General features: G+C 35.8%; 1 protein-coding gene across 3 annotated transcripts in view; it reads right to left on the bottom strand.

Annotated features, from left to right (window-relative positions):
* The window catches only part of trmt44 (tRNA methyltransferase 44 homolog), a 43,338-nt gene extending 24,394 nt beyond the window's left edge, over positions 1–18,944 (bottom strand). Inside the window, exons 1-8 of one of the 3 annotated variants that reach the window (XM_073906510.1) lie at positions 18,485–18,944; positions 18,305–18,410; positions 11,210–11,429; positions 10,861–10,929; positions 10,622–10,729; positions 9,863–9,934; positions 4,641–4,747; positions 1,232–2,775 (exon numbers count right to left, since the gene is read on the bottom strand). In XM_073906510.1, the coding sequence (XP_073762611.1) occupies positions 2,715–2,775; positions 4,641–4,747; positions 9,863–9,934; positions 10,622–10,729; positions 10,861–10,929; positions 11,210–11,429; positions 18,305–18,410; positions 18,485–18,806 (1,065 nt within the window). In that variant the 5' untranslated portion in view covers positions 18,807–18,944 and the 3' untranslated portion in view covers positions 1,232–2,714. Of the gene's footprint in view, positions 1–1,231; positions 2,776–4,640; positions 4,748–9,862; positions 9,935–10,621; positions 10,730–10,860; positions 10,930–11,209; positions 11,430–18,304; positions 18,411–18,484 lie in introns of those variants that run through there. The other 2 variants (XR_012382390.1, NM_001006086.2) reach the window with 2 other exon arrangements.
* Between the last annotated feature and the right edge of the window lie 2,912 nt (positions 18,945–21,856).

Raw genomic sequence — 21,856 nt, 5'->3', positions numbered from 1 at the left:
ACTGAAGAATTAGGACTCACACAGATCACAGGTTGAGCGCCCCCTGCTGACTTCAGTAACACCACTTCCAACAGTAAACTAGTTTTCCCATGCGGTCTCCCATCCAGGTACTAACCAGTCTCAGCACTTATTAGCTTTGGTGAGTAACTGGCCTTGAACTGCAAGGTGATATGACTGTGGCATATGGAAGGGTCGCACACCATTCCACTGGGCTGTCCTCCTGATCTACAATACACCCACATAACACAATGTACTCTTCTTATCCTGTCTGCTCACTCATAACCGGGCACTGGCCACCCAGGGGCCAATGAGATCCTCTCATTGCTAAAAGACTGCTTCTGGATGCCAGGAATGGCAAAGTACATGAGAAGGTTCATGCAGAAGTGGATGGAATGTGCCATGGCAAAAACTCAGTTTTTGGGCTGGGCTGAGTATGCACCTGTCAGTGTTTCGAGCCCCTGTTATTCCCTTTGTCAGAGGAAACATCGGGTGTTCAGCTGACGACCACTGGTTCCGGGAAAGTGAAGAGGTCTGGGACTCAGCTCACCATGAGCTGAGTCATCTCTATGTTGTCTAGAGACACAAAACCATATTATGCACCTGTCTCCACAGAACCTGGCCAGTCCAAAGAACCCCCTCCTTCAACACTTACAGAAGAGGGATCCATCTTTCAGGTGAAAGAGGTGCTCGATTCTAGACGGCGTGGGGGAAGACAGGAATACCAATGGATACGGTCCAGTAGTTCCCAATGACGACATCCTAGATCTAGTTCTATTAGAAGAACTCCATGCATCCGATCCCGATAGTCCTGCTCCCCAAGGAAGAGGAAGATTCCCAAGACGTTAGTGAAGAGGGCAGTTGTGAGGGGGGTAATGTCATAGCCATGCCAGGATACCCCCTTCCTCAATCACTTTATCTCTCACAATCACAAACCCCGCACCTGCACTGCATTTAACCGCATCATCTCCTCACTATATATGGTCAACCCTCAGTCAGCACTCAGGGTCCGAGCTCATCATACCAAAGGACTAAACTCTCGTCCTTTTACCTAGCCTAGCGACTTCTGATCTCCTGTCTGGTCGTTAATGGTCTTTGAGTCTGGTCCCTGTGTCTCCCTGCTCCTGTGGCATCTGTATCTGGTCATCAGTGCTACCATCTGTTACCTTATATGTACCGGTTCAATACTTTTAAATTCTTTGTAATTGTTGTAAACAAAACAACTACAACAACATTTAAACATTGATTGTTTTATTCTATTTGACAAACATATGCTGAAATGTCGCAGGAGATATTCTTAAATATTTACTAGTAAAAAGCTCAATTACAGGTGTAACTTTAACAAATAAACACAAGTAAAATGTATCAAATCATCAACAATGACTACAAGCTTCTCAAAAAAAAATTTTTTTTTTCAGTAAGTATCTACTATAAAACACTGTACATTAATTTCAACAACTAATTGAATATACTAAACTGTGATTAAGCAGAACTATATAACGTTATAGTGATTCGTGTGTAGAGTGTGCTCATATTCAGTGTTTGCTTTTTCATACATGCGTGGATTTATGTATTTATGAGTCATGTATCACGTTATCCTTGATTAAATCAATTACAACTTAGAATTTAGATTTAAGTGAATTAAAAGAGCTATAAAAATTATGATATCAAGCTGTTAATAAAATAGCACTTTAGAAAACAGCTACATAAAAATGTATTTTTTAATAAAGAATTAACTCTAATTATTAATGTTTTACATTTAAAATTTTCTTTGCCTCCGGTCCACCCAAGCTGCATACTCTATTTTTAAAGATGAACGGTTACGTGTAGTGCATTTTGCTCTGGGAAACAGTATCCTACATTACCCAGAGTCCCCAGATACATGTATCAGATTTCGGCAACACTAGCTGGGAATCTGGGATTTAAATGTATACAGAAAATGTGTATACTATTCCTAGTAAAGATATTACATACTGCCATTACAATATGAGTTTAATGGTACATTTTACTATATGTAATTCAAATCAAGGTTGTATATTGAATTGAGTTATATTTCCCTGCATACAGAACATTTTCAGACTATGCATAGCTTACAGTACATACTGGATACTACACAAATAGTAAAAGTAGTATGATAGTAAAGCATTTCGAACACAGCCAGTCTTTCATAAAGGAAAAAAAAAGAGCAAAAACTGCTGTCAAGAGAATAACCTTAAACATGTTCAAAGAATAATTCTATTTCCTTTTGTCAACATTACAACTAATGATTTTTAAGATGAGATTGATCATTTCCTCAGATATTGTTCTTGGCACAGATGCATGTTTATCAGTGTCAAGTCAGCTTTTCCTTTAATGGCAATCTTTAATTGTTTAAACAATTGTAAGCAATATCTTTCTAAAATTTTACAATACTTCTTTTCAATATGGACCATGCATTTTCAATTGGAGACAGATCAGGACTATGCCTTTTGCTTGATTACTGGCAGATTTTTTTTACTTGTGTGACAACAAAGTAATTATTCATAGCTTCAAAACAGTAGCAGGAAGAAAATTTGAGTATTGTTTTATAAACAACTTTCTATATTTCTAGGTTTGCATTACAGTAGGATCCTATCATGCTAAGGGCCTACTCACACTATGCCATCCGTACCGTACCCAGGCCCGTTTCCCGGATCGTTTGAGAAGTGTGAGTTTGCTGAATCAGGCTCAAGCATGGTTCACTTAGCCGGCCCTTGCCCGGTTGAAAGAGGTGGGCCTGAGCGCGGTTCACTTGGGAAACTGAAAGCAAGACGTGACTTTTAAGGGACTGTTTCATATGGATTTATTAATCATTCTTACTGTTCATTAAACACAAATTGCCGTAGTTTATTAAAGACGCAAACTCCTCACTGCACGACAGCTGCGCACCTTCAGCAGACCTCCACATTCCTGCAGCATGAGAGCATTAGGATTATGAGCGCCAAAAGTGGCGGATCTGTTCAGCGAAATATCTGACTGCGTGTCACCGTATCCCTAAGGACTGTTTGGTGAAATATTTGACTGCATGTCACCGCGTATCAAACGACTGACACGATATAACTAGAGAAATCTCCACTGTGCTGCTGAGTGAAAGCGCTTCTCACTGAACAGCACAGCAATGATGACGTAAGCGTGCCAAGGCCCGATTGTGGTGTGAGTGCGGGCCGTCGGGGGAGACTAGAGGGCGGACAAGCGTACTTTGGCCTGGTTTGAGGCAACTGTACCTAGTGTGAGTAAGGCCTAAGAAATAGCTGAAGTATTAAGAAAAGGGTCTTTTTCCATATCTTTCTAATTTGACATTATACGACTACAAGGAATATCTGATTATAGTAAAATTTGCTGTAAGTAATCAGTGTGATTTTAAAGCAAAAAGTTACAATTAAAAAAATATAGTTTTTGAATGGTAACTTTGTTTTTATGCTGAACATTTTTTTCTTTCATGTAGTTTTGTGTTATCTCCATGATAAATATATTCTCATTTGTTTGAGACGTTATTATAACTTAAGGCTTTTTTATTTGTGAATCAGTTGTATATAATGCCGTGTCGTTTTCCATAATCTGAGCATTTGGAGTCACGTGTAAAAACACCACATGAATGCAGGATCTGCATTTGTTAAATAAATGTGTTTATGCATGTCTGACTCCACAACCAGCATTTTTAAATCCTAACAATGATTTATGTTAAGGTTGGTCTATTTACAGTAGTTGTGCCATTTATTAAGATTATTAGAGCATTCAAATTTACAAGACAAAAATGTTATAAATAGTGAATCTGCTGAAAATAATGCTGCAACAGTTATTAAAATTTGACTGAGTATTGCTGTATGCAATTTATATGATCAGAGCATGGAATAGTGCTATATGAAGCAAAACATCATATGAATGCTATCATTTTTTTATGCTAATACCAAGTGCATTTGGGAGCATATTCCACATTTGATCTTTTTTTAGACCTGTTTGACAGATTGTTGTGAATTTTGGGTTCTTCTAAAATTGCAAGAATATGATTTTAAACAGTCTGGTAATGAATAATGCTTCACCAATGAATAATTTTTCATATGGGTCAAAGGGAACTTCAAATACAAAAACTCACTTATATGTTGAACACTGTATGATTATCAGAGCTATAGAATGTTTTTTTCAGAAATTTTATTTCTTTAACTTTATTAAAAGTAGCTCATCACTACTTAATGACTTAAGTTAATCAAAATGACTGCATTGTAAAGACCAGACTAAGTTTTTAAAATGACACATATTTTGTATTAGTCAAGACAGTGAAGGGGTACACTTTGGTTTAAAAATGTGCACTCTAGTTTAAATAGACATGGTCATTTCTAAACTTTAAAATTTTACACATTTTCGTGTTATTTTGCTCAGCCTTGTAATTAGAGTTTTGTTTTTCAGAGGGGTGTGTCTCACTGGCATCTAATATCTATATATACACATAAACAACATTCTCACATGCTTTGGAAAGCATAGATTGTAAAACACTAGCATCACATTCCTTCTGACCGCTACACAAATGTATTGAATTGCAGAAATACTGAGTAGTGGGCTGCAGTCCACTGGATGAGAAACACTGCATTAACTAATTTAATGTTAACTTTTATAAATACTTGACTTGCCTAGCTGCTATAACAGGTATCCATGGTGTGAGCTCATCTGAGTGGTTTCCAATCAGCCAGTCTGTGGTGGGAAAAAGAAAGCCATTGCTAGGTGTGATGGCATTTTCCTAAAAAAAAGAAAAGCAAGATTTTATTATCTATGGCTGAAATAGTCTACAGTCAAAGAAACAATGCTTTTAGAAGCCATGCCACTGAATCAAGACAATTGTCAGTTTATTTAGAAAGTTTGTTTGTATTACTGATGTTGAATTGCAATCTGTACTTTCTTCTCTCTTCTTTACTTCTCTCGCAAATTGCTTCCCACGTAATAACTATTTGCACCCAAGTTTGATTATCTATCTTTGCCTGTAATGAAGAGTGTTAATGTGCTGATACCCCTAGATAAACTGGCCTACATAATTGGTACATAGTTTTGGAGTGAAATTTAACAGCAAATCATCCAGTCACCTTAGGTTGAAAATAGCAAGAACCACTCATCCCGCTGATATATTAAAATACATAGATAAATTTTATTTAAACTTCATGAAGTGTTCTTATTTATTTATTTTGACTGAAACAGACTCTAGTTGACACTGTGAAACTGAAATGATTTTGTGAGGAAATTTTCTTTCAAGTTTGAATGTCTTGTTAATGTCTGCAGGAGGGGGGGCATAAAATAATCCATGCAATTCAGATTGATAGTACTACATATTAAGTAACTTTTTATTTGACAATGCTGCTGTGCTGTGTTCTCCCTTATTTCTTTATATCTCGCTGCATGAGTGGAAATCTGGTGCAGCTGTGAGAGGCGGTGCCAATTATAAAAGCATGATGTTGGAGTTGTTCGAAGAATTCTCTTTCCTGTTTCCTTGAAATAGCCCCAATCCCAATTCTACCCCATTGCCCTTCCCCTTCCCTGTCCAAATTCTTTTTTTATTTGAAGGTGTAAGGGCAAGGGGGGTCTTTTTTTAGGAGGAAGGCAAAAGGGTAGGGATAAAAAAAAATAGAATTAGGATTGGGCCATAGTCTCTTAAACACAAAAACAAGAGATCTGGCTTATAGAGATTTGCTATTAATCCAAGTTTAGTATTACTCTCAATTTCATCCAGAAGTTATGCCCACTTCTTAATATTATTATTGGAATTAACCTAGAAGTAATATTTAAGTGTATTAAATACAGTAATGTGTTAATCTTTACCTCTTCAACAAACAACAGATAGAGGAATTAAAAACACTCTGATGGGTTACAGCTTTAAATGAAATTCATTTTTCTGTACACTGTGATGCATCAAATTTTGTAAGCCTCTGCCTTTCAATACAATATTTTAAACTCATGGTTGTTACTGGTCAAAATAATTCTGGATGTAAACTGAAATAGATGCAAGATTATGCTGTCTGTCCCATATTACACTCTGGTCACCATACTTTTTATACCGTGTGTTCATCTTTCTTGGTGCTGTCGCTAAAAGGAGGTTGTAATGTATGTGCCTTTGTCTCAGTGGTTTGCACTGTCGCCTCACAGCAAGAAGGTCACAGATTCTGCATCAGGCACTCTCACTGAGTCAGCTGGCATCTCTGTGTGGAGTTTGCATATTCTCCCCGTGTTCATGTGGGTTTTCCCAAAGTCCAAAAACATGTGATATAGGCAAATTGAATAAACTAAATTGGCCTTTGTGTGTGTGTTAATGAGAGAGGGTATGAGTGTTTCTCAGAGTGTTGCTAGTGATGGGCGATAAATTAAATTTTTCAGATCGCCATATCTTCCCCTGTATGGTCGCAGATGCATGATACTGTCACATGGGGGCACAGCAGTATTTTGTTTACTAATTTGCTCATTTATTTAATCATTTCTGAACATATTTAATAAACTTTCAGCTGATTCTTAATTTGTGTTACATTTTATCTTGGGTACATTATTAAAATCAAAGCAAATCACAGCACTTTTCTAGCTAGACAGGCTCTAAAACCTAAATTTTTTTAAACATAAAACTCAATGCAACAAAATAGCGCAGGACAATATTTGATGGTGACTTTGGGTCCATGTGGTTATCATGGTTACCATGTGGTTAAAAGGTATATGCAATCATCAATGAGCAAAGTAATGTCCCTCGCATGATCAGACTTTTTTGAGACCTTCAAATGACAAAAGCACCCCATCACCGTACACATTGAAGACCTGTGCAGGTAGCATGGAGACATCTGGAGGGAGAGCATGGGCTATATTATTGAATCTCAAGATGAAAAGAAACATATGGGTGGAAACAAGTGCACTTGCAGGAAATTACATGGAAAACTGAGCATCAGTTAAAGGCAGATGTACCTGCTGGGAGGTTGCACATTAACCCAGCTTTCACTTAAATTGGCTTAGATGTATTTAGCCCATGGTAAGTCACCTACTGTAAAAAACAGAGGTGGTCAAGCATGCAACAAAAGGTGGGCTGTGTCATTTACATGTTTCTGTGTGTAAGAAGTACAAAATGAATTAATAGAGACTTCAAGTGCTTCTAGTATCATTAATGCGATGAGAAGGTTTTTCTCCATTAGAGGCTTAGCTGTGCAATTTCAGGAGGCACAAACTACTGATGCTTCAAAAGATCTCAACCTAGAATCAGATGCAGACCTTCAGAGATACAGTGCATCCGGAAAGTATTTATAGCACTTCATTTTTTCCACATTTTATATTCCTTACATTTTATATAGCGCTTTTCTGGGCACTCAAAACGCTTTACACACAATGGGGGGATCTCCTCATCCACCACCAGTGTGCAGCATCCACCTGGATGATGCGACGGCAGCCATTTTGCACCAGACCGCACACCACACACCAGCTGATTGGTTGAGAGGAGACAGCGATGAGACCATGATAGACAAAGGTCAGTTGGCAGATTTGGCCAGGATGCCGGGGTTAAACCCCTACTCTTTTCGAAGGACATCCTGGGATTTTTAACGACCACAGAGAGTCGGGACCTCGGTTTAACATCTCATCCGAAAGACGGCGCTCACTGAGCAGTATAGCGTCCCCGTCACTATACTGGGGCATTAGGACTAGGGTTGTAACGGTATGAATTTTTTACGGTATGATAATCGTCTAAAACAATACCACGGTTTGACGGTTTCGCGTATACGGTATTAAATAGTAATTCTCATAGCAAAGACCCTGAAAAGAATAAGAACACGTTTTCTGACTGAACAAAGGTTTTATTTCAACAAACTTTTGAAAGAACCATTTTAATAGAACTATAGAAGTCTTTTATAAAAATAAACTGAAAAATCTCCCATTTTAATAAATTAAATTAGAAGGAATAAACAAGCAGGGTCTTTTAAGATTAGACAAAAATAAACTTAAACTGTCCTTCCTTATAAGCAGGATAAATGGGAGACCAAAAGTGCAACACCAAGTTTATGGCTGTAAACATGTATTTAAAGCGTAGTTTTTTTCAGTCTAGGTTGTGATGAAGAAATGTAAGCATGTTGAGATTTTCAGGACTTAATCTTGACCGCTGAGGTGAGAGAATGTGTTCACTTGTACAATGAACAAATAAAAAAATAATAAATAATGTGTCAAAGTCCAAATAAACATGGTGCAAATCCTCAGTAAAAAATAGATATAAATATTTACTATACTATAAATAGTTACATAACGAAACTAGATTCAATATGGAACATCCTTAGGTTTTATGTGCCAGCATGGATATGGTTGTCTGTGGATATGGATTTGGATATGGTTGTCTGCAATGCAGACAAACAGCTGCACCTTCATTTGTGTCTTTTGAAAACAGCAAGAGCAGCAGTTCGTCTTTGCTGTGTCGCTGTTTTGTCATGTTTCTGTGCTGCTGTGCATGCAAAAGTACTTAGTATGAGAATTATTTCATGCAAAACTTTTTTTTTTGCGTTTTATTTAGCCGCGCAGAAATGTATGCCTATCTCTCATTCCGTGTTGTTCAAAAAGCTCAGTGTTGGTCCACAAACAAAAGTGAAACCTATGCTTATTGGTTGTGATATAGCGAGTTTGAACCAATCTGGGCATGGAGGAGGGACAATGCATCAATGTATCATCTCTGGTTTGTCCGGAGACACAGTGACGAGCGTTTCTTTGTCAAATCAGCGTTGTCAAATTTTGATGACGTAACCGCACTGATTCCGGAGCCTCTGAAAGTCCGCGAATGTTATGTGATACAGCACTGGAAAGCTGAGATTCTCTTCTTTATGCCAATCTTTGAATTGTATGAATCGGATCAGCGGATCAAAAGTTATAAAACATTTAAGAGCAATACTTATTTTTAGCCGCGGGCGGCTGTCTCGGTCTTTAAGGGTTAAAACCGTTGATATGCAATTGTTCATGGTATGATAATCGTGCACGTTCAAATCGTGGTAAACCGTCATACCGGTATATTGTTACAACCCTAATTAGGACCCACACAGACCGCAGGTTGGGCGCCCCCTGCTGGCCTCACTAACACCCCTTCCGGCAGCAACCTAGCTTTCCCATGTGGTCTCCCATCCAGGTACTGACCGGGCGCAGCCCTGCTTAGCTTCAGTGGGCGACCATGTGAGAGTTGCAGAGAGCTAGCTGCCGGCTATGTTATAGCTTTATTCCAAAATGGATTAAATTAATTTATTTCCTTAAAACTCTAAATTCTATGTGGGGAAAAAAAAAGATTTTTTTAAAATTGTTGCAAATTTCTTGAAAAATAAAAAACCTGAAAAATCACATGTACATCTCTCCCTTCCAAAGCCACACATCTTTATGCCATGACACACAAACATATACATATATATATATATATATATATATATATATATATATATATATATATATATATATATATATATATATATATATAAATCCCAGTCTTGTGTGTACTTCAGTTTAGTATTTTCATGTGTAAGTCCCTGTCACCATTGTTTACCCTAATTACTTTGTTTTTCTCTATCCCCTCATCAGCTTGTTTAATTGTTTCCTTGTATATAGAGTCCTAATAGATCTTGGTTAATTAAGTAACTTCTTTGATGTCTGAGTCTGCATTTTGTTTATTATTTTCTGTTTAATAAATTATTAGCTAAAAATGTAATCTTCAGAAATGAAAAGCCACTAAAATACATGTATTTAGACTTTGCATACTGTCCACTGATTGTAAACTGCTATTTAAAACAAACAAAAAAAAGCATTACACTCCTAATGAAAAAGGAAGATACTGTATCTTCTTTCAATGACACTGTCCAGTCTCTCAGACTAATCTTACCTCTAGATGTGTACCAGGCCCATACAAATCCCAGATCTTCCTTTTGCGAATGTCAATGCCCTTTCCAGGATGCTAAAACCCAAGATTGCATGACTAATTTAGGACTCAGATTAATCAAAACAGATTATCATAAAAACTAAGTATAATTCCAAAGTCATATTTATAATCTCTTATATAATGAAATGCCACAAAACAGCAAATGGTGTATCATTGATTTTAATACTGGATAAACATTAAAGTCGGCATGAAATGGAAATTAAGGTTGTCCTTTTTTTCTGCTCAAGATGTACATTTATTTGAAACTGCTTCTGAAATCAGAAAAAAAAGTAGGGCAGTACATGATTTCTACCTTTGGGAAAATGGGTGGATATTTGAAAGATGGGCATTCATAAAACAATTGGAGAAAGATTGATAAATGGACAGAGGCAGGGCAGAAATGGGACATGCACTGATAGCCCCACAATAAAGCCATTCCATGTGATTAGAAGTCAAGAAAAGTTGGAGGGGCGGTTGGTTTTTGTTTAAAGTATTTTGTTAAAATATTTTTTTTTTACAAAAATATGAAGTGCACATATACTTAATTTATAACAAATACTTCTATATTCATATAAAAATAAGAATAGTAAATTTCATGCCAACTTTAAAAATGATCCAAAGCTCATGTGATCTACAGGTTGGACGTATTCTACTATAATTCTACTTTAATCATTGAAAAAGTTTAAAAATTCAATTCTACAGAAAATGTGTTAGTTAACCTACCCCTTCATTGTTTAATATGTGAACCAGGAGGCCATTTCCACAGCCAAGATCCACGAAGGACTGTTTGGTAGTTGTTCCCTTTTCAGCACGCTCTTCCGCCCACAAGACCTGTACCAGTGACAGTGATATTAGTGAGACGATTTAACATGCACAATAAAAATTTTCACAGCTTTAACAATATTTATGCAACTTTAACTGTGATCACAGAAATATGTCAAATAAACTATAGTCCAACCTACCAACAGATACGTAGCAATAGCAACATCTTCAAACACAAACTTCTGTGGATCGGTAACTTCTGGCCAGACCTTGAAAAATTAACAAATGTCACTTATTTTTATAAATATAGATATGCAATACTTTACCTCTACACAAACTCAAAAATACATATTAGATGTAGTATATGAGATTAAACCAAGAGACTGCTCAAAAACAGTAGTTCTGTATTTTTGTTACTGTATTTAAAGCTTTGTTCAACACTGACAATATTTTAATATTTTCTTCCTTAATTATTATTTAATAGATTATATGCTCAATTAACAAATGATTCAATTAATGAATTGATGTATGAATTAATAAATATGATACCTTTACTAAATCTTTATATTTCAGTTTCAGCTGCTGGTAGAGCATACTGTATTTGTCCACCGGTATGAGAGACAGGGTACTCTTAAACACACAGGTTTTGCTCTCTAGAGACCACCGGGACAGTTTAGGTAGAAGTTCAGTACGAAGCCAAGACAGTTTAGGATAAGCTATTCCATCACTGTACCATTGCTCAGGTCTCAGCACGTGAAGGGAAAACATCCTGGAAAAAACGAACAACAAAAGAAAAAAGAAAAAATATATATAGATGAATCTAATCAATACAACACTAATAAATACAGAATGTGCTAATAATTTTTTTTGCGACCACAAGATTACAAAATCTTTTTTAATGGACAACATGTTTCAATCATGTCTGGCATCAGTTGGTCATTACACATTGATGAAATAATTGTATAAAATTAAAGCTGCAAGCAACAATAAAATGTCCTCTCGATCTGGAGCCACCCCCATCCAGTGCTTTTCAGCTGGAAAAAAAAGAGTATCATGAGCAATATGCATTTCAATGGGTAAAAATCAAAGAAAAAATGGTGGTGCTATGAATATAAATGTATACTGCTCTTAAGATGTGTTTAGACCAGGGCCCAAATTAATGAAGATTTTGACTATAAAGAGTTTCTCCTAGTCAGGGGCAGATCTAGAAAATGATTTATGGGATGGCAAAGAGGTGGAATGAAAGTTATAAGAGGTAGCAACACTGAATCAAGACTATTTGCACGACTTTTGTGGATTCAATGAATGCTGTATAAAGCTTCAACAAACAAAAAAGTTGCCAAGTATTTTAATTTAGATTATTATTATTATGCTTTTTTATGGCTACAAACATGTTTCATTAAGATTTGGTATGAATGACGACTTGTGCTTTAATATGTTTTAATACGTTTAATATGTTTTTTAATATGTATGTAAGGGGTTTACATAAAGATTTAATAATTATATATGCATTTTAGCAAGGCGGCGAAGGGGTATTGCAGATGAAAGTGAAGAGGGTTGGGAAGTCACAGAAGAAAGTGAAAATGAACAGCGGAAGGGGAGGAGAAAGGAGGACAGTTAAGGAGGGGGATCGGTACAATGAGGTACCGGATCAAATTTCACAGGTGCCGGATCCGGCATGTTTTAGCACAAATTAAGCCCTGGTTCAGCTGCACGGTGTTCATTTTTAATCAATAGTTATCCACCAAACCCTGTCGAACCTTGATGATTTTGTTTAACACAGAGTAGATGATAGGGTTGATAGTGATAAGGTCGAACAGTCTTGTGACGTTTGGCTGTATAGGTATATCAGGAATTTGCTGTCCGTTGATGTAGATGGCCAGAAATAATCGTCATGGCCAAGCAAATAATAATAATTTGAATGTAAATAGGTCTTTGTCTGGTTTTTAAAAGTTTTTATCTTTGTAAGATCCGGTAAATGCATTATATGGAATTCCTACTACATCCGCCATTTTGTGATATCCGTGACCAACCTGCGTCAGTTGTGTCGCTTCACTCCTATTCATGAATTCTCTCACGGGGCAACATGGGATAGCGCAGTGTGCATGAGATGCGCACTTCATAATCTCGCCAGAAGTATTAGGTCATCCGGGTACTTCTCGCATACTGATTTTCGACTTCTATGAATAGGACATACTACTTGGCTCACTTACTAATTTTGGCGTACTGTATATTATGGAAGTATGCGGTTTCAGACAAGCCTTACTGTCAGGTTTGTTACTGGAATTGCCAAAACATCCGATACCATCTTGTGATAAATAAGCAGCTAACCAGTGCACCTCCGGTCATCCATAGGGATGTGTGAAATTATAAGTTTAAGTTAATACTAATGCAAGTTTAAGCTAATGGTCTTTCGGGTAGTTGATCAGAAGTCAGAGTTCTGAGAAAGAAAGTGTAACACATAATTTTGTCCATGATGGCGTTCAGCTGCACGGTGTTCATTTTTGATCAATAGCAATTAACCAGCTAAAACTTATGCTTGCCAGACATCCAATGCAGTAGTTCCACGTTAGAATTTATTTTTTTTTTTACGTTTCTCTTAGTGATGACATTTTGCATTAGTCTTTTGTTTTTCTTGTGTGAATAAAGTCTCTTTAGTTGTGCTCTTCTTCTTTATAGGATTACCACGCCTTCTGATTCCTGTCGGTTTAGTGCTAATTTCCAGCAAACAAATAAATAAAAAATATTAAATGTGGTAAAAAAAAAAAAACTAATATCCAAACACTCTTTCTATTCCTATCTGCCACATGTACATACCTGATTTGAGAGAGAGAGTTGTAATTTTATGGCCATTTCAGCTTCTATGGCTATGTCACGGCAAAGAGAAAATAGATCAAGTTTATCACGTTTTATAAATACCAATTATCTATCTAAAAATATTCTACCAATCAAAAAGTCATTAACAGCAATAAATAATATACAAGGTAAAATACATAATATACACAATAATAATAATAATAATAATAATAATAATAATAATAATAATATGCAAGATAAAAATCTAAAACAGTTTTTTTTAAGATTTCCTTTTGATAAAAATTTTAGATGGATTCACATTTTAAAATATTTCATTTAAAGTCTCTCCACATAAAATTGTTGCCTGATAACATTAAAAATAGGGCATTCCATAAGAATATGTTAAACAGTTTGGTATCTGTTGCAATATTGACATTTTGGTGGTTCTTCTCCTTTAAGTAAATGTTCGTGCGCGAGTCTCTTGTGTCCAATGCGGCATCTTCTATAAACAATCTCATCATGTCTTAGATTCCCTTCCTATTTCTGGCTGGATTTCAAAAAGTTTATTCTCTGAGCACTGATCCCATTTTGTTTGCCAGTTGTTGAGAATATAGCTTTTTATTAGTGGCTTTAGATCCGAAGGTGGGATTTCATACTCCTTCAGCTTTCCTGCTAAGGCTGTTTTGGCAGCTTTGTCGGCTTATTCATTTCCAAGTAGACCGATATGTCCTGGGATCCAGCAGAAGACTATATTATAAAACTTTCTCTGTAATTCGTTCACTTTAATAAAAATGTCAATAATAATGGGATGCTTCAGTTTAAAAGAATTCAATGTCTGTAGACAAGATTTTGAGTCAGAAAAAATAATAAAATCGTGTTCTTCAGCATTTTCAATGTGTTCGCGAGCTAAAAAGAGAGCCTTTGCTTTGGCTGTAAAAATTAAGCATTGATCTGGAATGCGAATGCCGTAGTGTGATTGACCCATTTTTGCTGCAGAAACATGACTGTCCTTTTTTGATCCATCTGTGTATATTGGTTTATGAGTAGAATAAAAAAAATGTCTTCTGTTAGCAACTGCTTCTTGATATGTATATGGAAAAGTATCAGCCTTCTTTTGCTTGCTTAGATCTAGATTTACACGTAACTTTTTTAACCTCCATGGTGGGACCAGGCAAATGATAGTCTGGTGGATGGAATCAAGATTTACTTTTAGATTTTTTATGCGTGTTCTGATCCGTACACCAATGGTCGAATATAGCTGGGTCTTGCCTCATACAAATCCAGATATTGAGGTTGAAAGATTGCAGGGTTGTGTTGATTTGTTTTTATTTTTGATAAAAAAAATAGTAAGTTCTGGATTATGATGTAGAGATTATAAAAGACAGAAATTCATACTTACAGTTTTGTTTTTAGAAAATTTAAAACCATTTTCTGTAGACCCATATTTGAAGTTTAGAGTTTGTTTTAAAGTGTTTACAGGCATGTAGGTCTATATAGAAATTTCCTTTTGTAAATGAGGCTGTTAAATCCATCCAAGATAGAACATTTTGAAATAAACTTTTTTTTTTAATGACTATTGATCTAGGCAGTCTAGAGATTTGTACAACACTGGTTTCATGGTGATCAAGAAAAGAAAATCAGGCACTAGTTTGCAAAAGTATTTTTTTCACATTTTAACAAATGTTTAATTAATGGTTTTTGACAAAAGAATGGTAGCACTGGTTTTGTGTTCAGTATGGGACATATGGGCCATTATGGGTTTTGTGTACCTGTGCAATGCTGTAATACACTAATAATTACATAATTAGAAAACTCAATTGTCGCTTGTGGCTAATTTCTTTCAAAATTCATACAGACCTTTTAGAATCATGAGTTGAACATACCCTACTGAGTTTTGTTTCAATTGGCCATCATTTAACTTTGCCTAGTGTTAATTGGCTGATAGTGGCCATGATTTTTGAGATACGCAAATATCCTTAGTCCTTCATTCCACCTTGTACACTAGCTATGTTTCCATCTACCTATTCTTTGCGCGTTTTGGATGTGCAGATAAAAAAATCAGTTGAAATTTTGAAAATGCGCATAAAAACATATGCGCATAACCGAGTAGGATAAACATATTTTTCGATAAGAAAAGGAGCACATAAACTATTACGGACACTTTTACCAAACAAATTCCAGTTTGCGCATTAAAAAACGTCATGTGATTTTGTTATAAGAGATCATGTGATAATAAAAATGTGTGTAAATGCACAAACAAGCACACTGAGCACATGGTAAACCATCTGAAATGTTGTTTTTGGTTGTTTTAAAATGCCTTACAGTTTAAGTATTAAAGTAATTATAGTGTTATTATATTAATAATGACCTCCAGAATCAAGACTGTCTGTGCTCCGGTTCTGACACCTTCAAACTTCACCATGTGTTCATTGCCTTCAGAGGCGCAAGTCATTTATTAAATAAAGAAAAGATTGTTTTCTTCTCTTACTGAAGCAATTTCCAGTTTTACTGTTGATATTTGGCACCAGTTAATCAAGGGGATATTCCATAAACCAAGCTTACAGAAAAAGACAGGCTTATTTTGGTGAGTCAGGTTTTTTAATGGCGGATTCGGTTTCATAAATCAAATTTACGATAGTTCAAACTTAGTTACCCTGGCAACTTATGCTGGGAAACTAGCCTGGTCCAGAGCAGGCTAACTCTCAGGCTAAGTCTTAAGTTCAAGCTTAATCAAAGTAATTAATCAAGTAAAGTAGTTACCTGCCATAATCTGATGCCATTTTAATTCACTTAACCTCTTAATAATGATTAAAACTTTACAGTCACTTAATAGCAAAAAAAAATAATAAAAAAAATAATGAAAAAAAAATATATATATATAAACTTTGCATTGGTACTGCATATTCTAATGTATATAAACAAATTTATTATTGTAAAGCATCCTGTAGAAAATAGTAATTTAAAAGAAAGATCTGTGAGGGGTGTTCTCAGCCTCAGCGCTCTCTCTCTCTCTCTCTCTCTCTCTATATATATATATATATATATATATAATTTTTTTTTTTTTCAACTCAGTGCCTTTATTAATCAGGGATTGCCAAAGCGCAACGAACAGCCAACTTATACAGCATACGATTTATGCAGCGGATGGCTTTTCAGCTGCAACCCATCACTGGGAAACATCCATGCACACTCATTCACATTCTTAAACTATGGCCAATTTAGCTTATTCAATTCACCTATAGCGCATGCAGCAATTTGCAGCAGATTCGGAAGCAAATAAAAAATCCCACCGCTTGTGCGTGTACGGCTTTGTTTATTTTAAACCTATGTGCTTACATTTAAAAGATTTTGTATCTTACAGTGAGCCTGCAATGCATTAAAACTGCAACTGCAACATTTGGCAGTAAGCACAAATTCCCTCTCAGGCACATGTGCGTGGTCAAGCACAATTACTATGTATTATAACAAATATTTAATTTCATGTTAATAGGTCTAAATAATAGCCTAAATTTAAAAATATGCTACAAATGTAGCCTATTGAGCAATATGCAGTTTCGCGGCTCACTCGATGGGAACTGCTATGTCTAATATCAGAGTTCTTGAAGTTGCCATGGTAGCACACAACATAATTCATGTACAGTATCTATGCTCGACTTTTAAGGTTTCACTACAGAAACGTGCACATGCAGTTATCTAGATTATTTAAACTGAACTCAGACTAGTTCGATCAAATCATCTTCAACTTGCTGTTATGGAACCAATTTAAGCATGGACGTTTAGTTCGGCTCATTGAAGTCAGGCTTTTGATTTTAATCCCCGTTTTTCTTAACCACTTTTATGAAATAGCCACCAGGAAGTGTCAATTTTGCACGCTTTGACTCATTGGATGGAAACGTTGCTTTGTTCACAAGTCTTTTATGCAATAATTCAGTTTTGCACATAACGCTCATTCGCATTTTTGGATGAAAACATAGCAACTGACACTGCATGCCGAATTTCAAATTGATCAGACAAGTGGTTGTATCTTGTGGTTAACCTCATGTTGACCTCTTGCATACATGTTCAAAGTTTGATAAAAATATGTCAGTCCTATCATGAGTTATGATTGTTTTAGTAAATGTGGTTCTGCTTACTTTGAACATTTTGATCTTAACCACTTTAACCTAGGACTAGTTTGCAAAAGTAGGTTTTGGACACGGCTTGAATCATATAGAAAATCTGCACCCATGCAATATTGTTTAACCTGACAACTAAAATAGCCAAATTGATAAAGATATAGTTTATTAATTTGCTAGTGTTTTTTGTAATTACATGTGCTTTCTTAAATTGAAACATGTTAAGCACTTTCGGCCACCATAATTATTATCATTAATAATTTTCTGGATTTTTTTGTTCTGTCATGTAAAAAAAAATTAGAACAATTAATTTGTTTTTGTCTTTAATTCTCTAGTTAATGTCTAAATTACAAGATTACACAAATTCACACAGTCAGGCACATTGCTGTATTGATGATCTCATTAGAAAATGTAATAAAATAAACTATTTTCATCTTGAAGTTACACATTGTGCTTGAAAGATAATATAAAGACAAGAATAAAGACGGTGATTTACAAAATGTTTCTTTATTGCTAATATATTTAGCAAACATTACTTAAATTATAAAAGTTTTACATTTAACAGTGTCATGCTGTTTTAATGGTTTCTTGAGCATAATCCATATATAGGTAGACGGATACATAATTAGTTTTCACTCCTAAAATGCTCCAAAAAATCCTTCAAACTAACCCCCCCAAAAAAATGTTGGGGTCGTTTACTTTGTTGTAAATTGCCATTCATACAGACACTCACCCTTCATCAGGCTTCAGGTCGATTTGATAAATATTACTGCTCTTGAGAGTAACATGTCCAGCAATCTCTTCAAATGGGATAAATGTCACTGCATGTCCAACAATATCTTTAAAAAAGAAAGTAGTTTATAGTAAATGAAAAAAAGCTATTATATTCTCATGGTTACAGGTTGTTTCTCACCTTTAACAATAACGTCTTTGTACATAACGTTACACTCTGCCGTTTTGGTCACTTTGGGAATAATGGTTCTGACTCCAACACACCAACGTCCTGCAGTATCAAGCTCCTTATTCGCATTATCGACGCGAAGAAACTGACAAATATGGCTGATCTCAATACTGCTCCCCAGAAGAGTAGATAATACCTGGTTTAAACCTGAAGTGTCTACATCCCTGTACTTCGTCTCTGTTACGCCAGACAGTCTCTTGTTTACAACGTGTGGTTTATTGATCCAGACATCAGCAGCGGACCAAAAGTTCTCTGTGCTGCACTTATCTGTCATGTTAATTTCAGAACACGTTGTACGCTTTTAACCTTAACAATCAAGATTTGTAAAAAAAATATATATATAAAATAACAATAAGTTAATGCCCAGCCAAACACTTCACTCGCTTGATCTTTTTCCGCTTCGTAGTCTTTCGTCTTCTTTTGAGTTTGCCGGTTAGCCAGTAACCGATAGTTGCATTCCAGCCACCTACAGGACTGGAGTGTGGACCAAATAAGTATTAGGAAGAAAAGACTATCAGAGAAAGAAAATTGAAGAAAAAAAACTTCAAAACGTTCCAATACATGTTTTGCTGGATACATTATATGCAATATTTTTTTATAGGAAATGCCTAAGTCTCCAAAAATTAAGCAATATACATGGTGAGCCATTTACATGGATACACCTTAATAAAACTTATTGGGAATTTCACAAGAAAAACAGTGGTGTGCTTGGTTTAACGTTCTTTCATTAGTTATTTACAAGCCTTTTTACATATAATGTAACAGGACGTTAATATCACCAACCATTCCTATTTTATTAAGGTGTATCCACATAAATGGCCCACTCTGTATTCATAAATAGACTAATTAGAACTCATAAGAAAGATTTTTATTTTCTATGTTAAACCTTTTAATTTAATTAGGCAATTACATACACAAATATGCTGGACAGACAGGATGTCTAATATCTAGTACTTCAGGGCTGATTCAGATACCCTAAGGCAGGGGTTTTAAACTTTTTCAGCTGAGGGCCCTTTGTGTAGGGCGAATTCTTTTGGGGACCCCCAAAAATAAAAATGACGCCATCCCCTCAAATTAACAACTATACTTAATTTTTTTTATTGTATTATTCAATACATTTATACTATTATATATTATTCAATACATTTATTTTATTCATTATCTGGATTATTTTTGGAAGATGTTAGTTGAGTTGACATGGTTTCAGTGCTTCAATCTATTGATCAAATCTTCATGCGCAGTGTTCATTGTGGTCTGCTCTCACTGAATTCCATCAAGCCATATTTTGTGTACGAGTCGTCACTTTACACAGTTTTTTATGCCATTTTTATGCTTTTTTTCTGCCTATGCACAGCTAGACTCTTCTGTATTTACCCTTACAGCTGAGAGTCTAAAGATTTAAAGCTTTAAAGTTTTAAAGAGTTTTGTCATTCATTAGCCTGTTAACAGTTAACTGTACTGTTGTAACTAGCAATACTACAATGGAGGCTGTAGTGGTTCAGTGTGTTTTGTTTATTTTTATTCCTTTTTTTTTTGTGCACATCATAATTTACTCAGGTCGACAATCCTGACTTGCACTGATAAAAAATAATTTCCTAAATGCAATCTAGAATTGGGTATTCAAGTTCAAACAGCCACAAGTTTTACTTTGCATAATTTTAGAAGCTTTGCTGACTTTAAAATGTTCATACCAGTTTGTTCTATTAATATTAATACTGAACATTACATTTAAATTAGTTACACAAATAAATATGGGAAAAAGTGGAACATCTTGAAAAAAAGCATTTATATTCAGAGTATTAAAATTTGATCAGATATGTTGAGCTCCATTAAATACAGGGCACTAATACGTTTTAATATTTAATAATTAATTAGCCCTATAACATAACACAAACAAATACATTATAATTTTTATAGGCTATAGTGGTTTTACTCAGGGTGTATACAATTTAGATTTTTTTAATCATCCAGTTATGAACCAATGTGAGTATGAGGTCCACAGCAGAGCTCATCCAGCTGTCATTTGTGTAACAGGAGTGAAACTCTGAGAACTCGCTGTTGTGATGACAGCTCCATTCATTGTTATTGCAGCACTTTTTGCTTTACAATTGTAATATGTTTGTTTGCCATGCTGCAAAGAGGACCGTCTGTACAATGCAAAGTGTAAAGCCTGTCGCACTGTGGACGAGGTGCAATGTTGTGCCGTGTCTTTATAATGCTATTTGTTCCCTATGAGTGAAGCCTGCGCAGAGAGGCGCGCACTCCGCAGCACAACAGCTGATCGGTTACTTAGGAACGCAAGCCATAAACAGGGAAGTGCTTTCATGATGTTCTTATTGATCATGTATTTTAACTGAAATATAGTCGGTTAAACAGACCTGAGCATTCATTTAGTTGTTTAGCGTAAAATAGGTAAGCGTAAGTGAAAGGTAAACGCCGTCAGGTGCAGCAGACAAGCGCCAAAAATCACAGAAAGCGCCTGGCCAGAAGCGCTTATTCAATAAAAGTCCCTGTGCACAGAGGCGGGCCGCTGCGCTTCTTTTCCTGTGTCACGAAAGTGTCAACTGCTTTTAAATGACATAAGCATAAAGCTTAATTTTTGCAGTACTTTTGAGCTCAAATTATAATAAAAACTATATTAACTTTCAGAATGATGCGGGACACAAAATTCATCCATGTGGGCCCATTGATTACCCCTCATCTAAAATTTCTTTGCGGCCCCCCTAGCGCCATCTGGCGGCCCCCAGTTTGATAACCCCTGTGATATGTTATACTCTGTTTTATACTTCATTGCTTCCACAGCTTGTTTTTGAGCATTGCATCCTAAATATGCTGAACTATGAGGACCTCCTAGGTTCAGCACCTAGGTTCGACTAGATCCCCACATTCACCATAATTGTGTTCACCTCCACATTTACAACATCTTTGCTTTCCTTTACAAACTTCTGCTACATGACCCAGTCTTTAGCACTTGAAAAACCTCAATGCAGGTTTAATGAACGCTCTTACTGGATAACATATCCCATTTTTACATTATCTGGTAGTTGCTTCCCATTCATGATTATCATTACTGTTGTACTTGGCTCTCTTTTCCCACTTCTATTTGTTGTCAACCTTTTTACATCTGTTACCTTTTCACTTATTAACTGACTTCTTAATGTCTCGTCTGATAAAGACAGCAGAACTCCAGTTATCACTCCTTTAATGCCACTTACCTCTCCTGGTACGTGGCATTTAACTCCGACTCCTCCTATCTCCTTCATTTTAATAAGCATTTCTTGTTGTTTTTTGTTCAGACAAAATACAAGATCTCAGTTGTTTGAT

Source organism: Danio rerio, chromosome 7 (assembly GCF_049306965.1).
Source record: "Danio rerio strain Tuebingen ecotype United States chromosome 7, GRCz12tu, whole genome shotgun sequence".
Taxonomy (NCBI): Eukaryota; Metazoa; Chordata; class Actinopteri; order Cypriniformes; family Danionidae; genus Danio; species Danio rerio.
The sequence above is the reverse complement of the archived record's forward strand: the minus strand, read 5'-3'. Positions and strand labels throughout refer to the sequence as shown.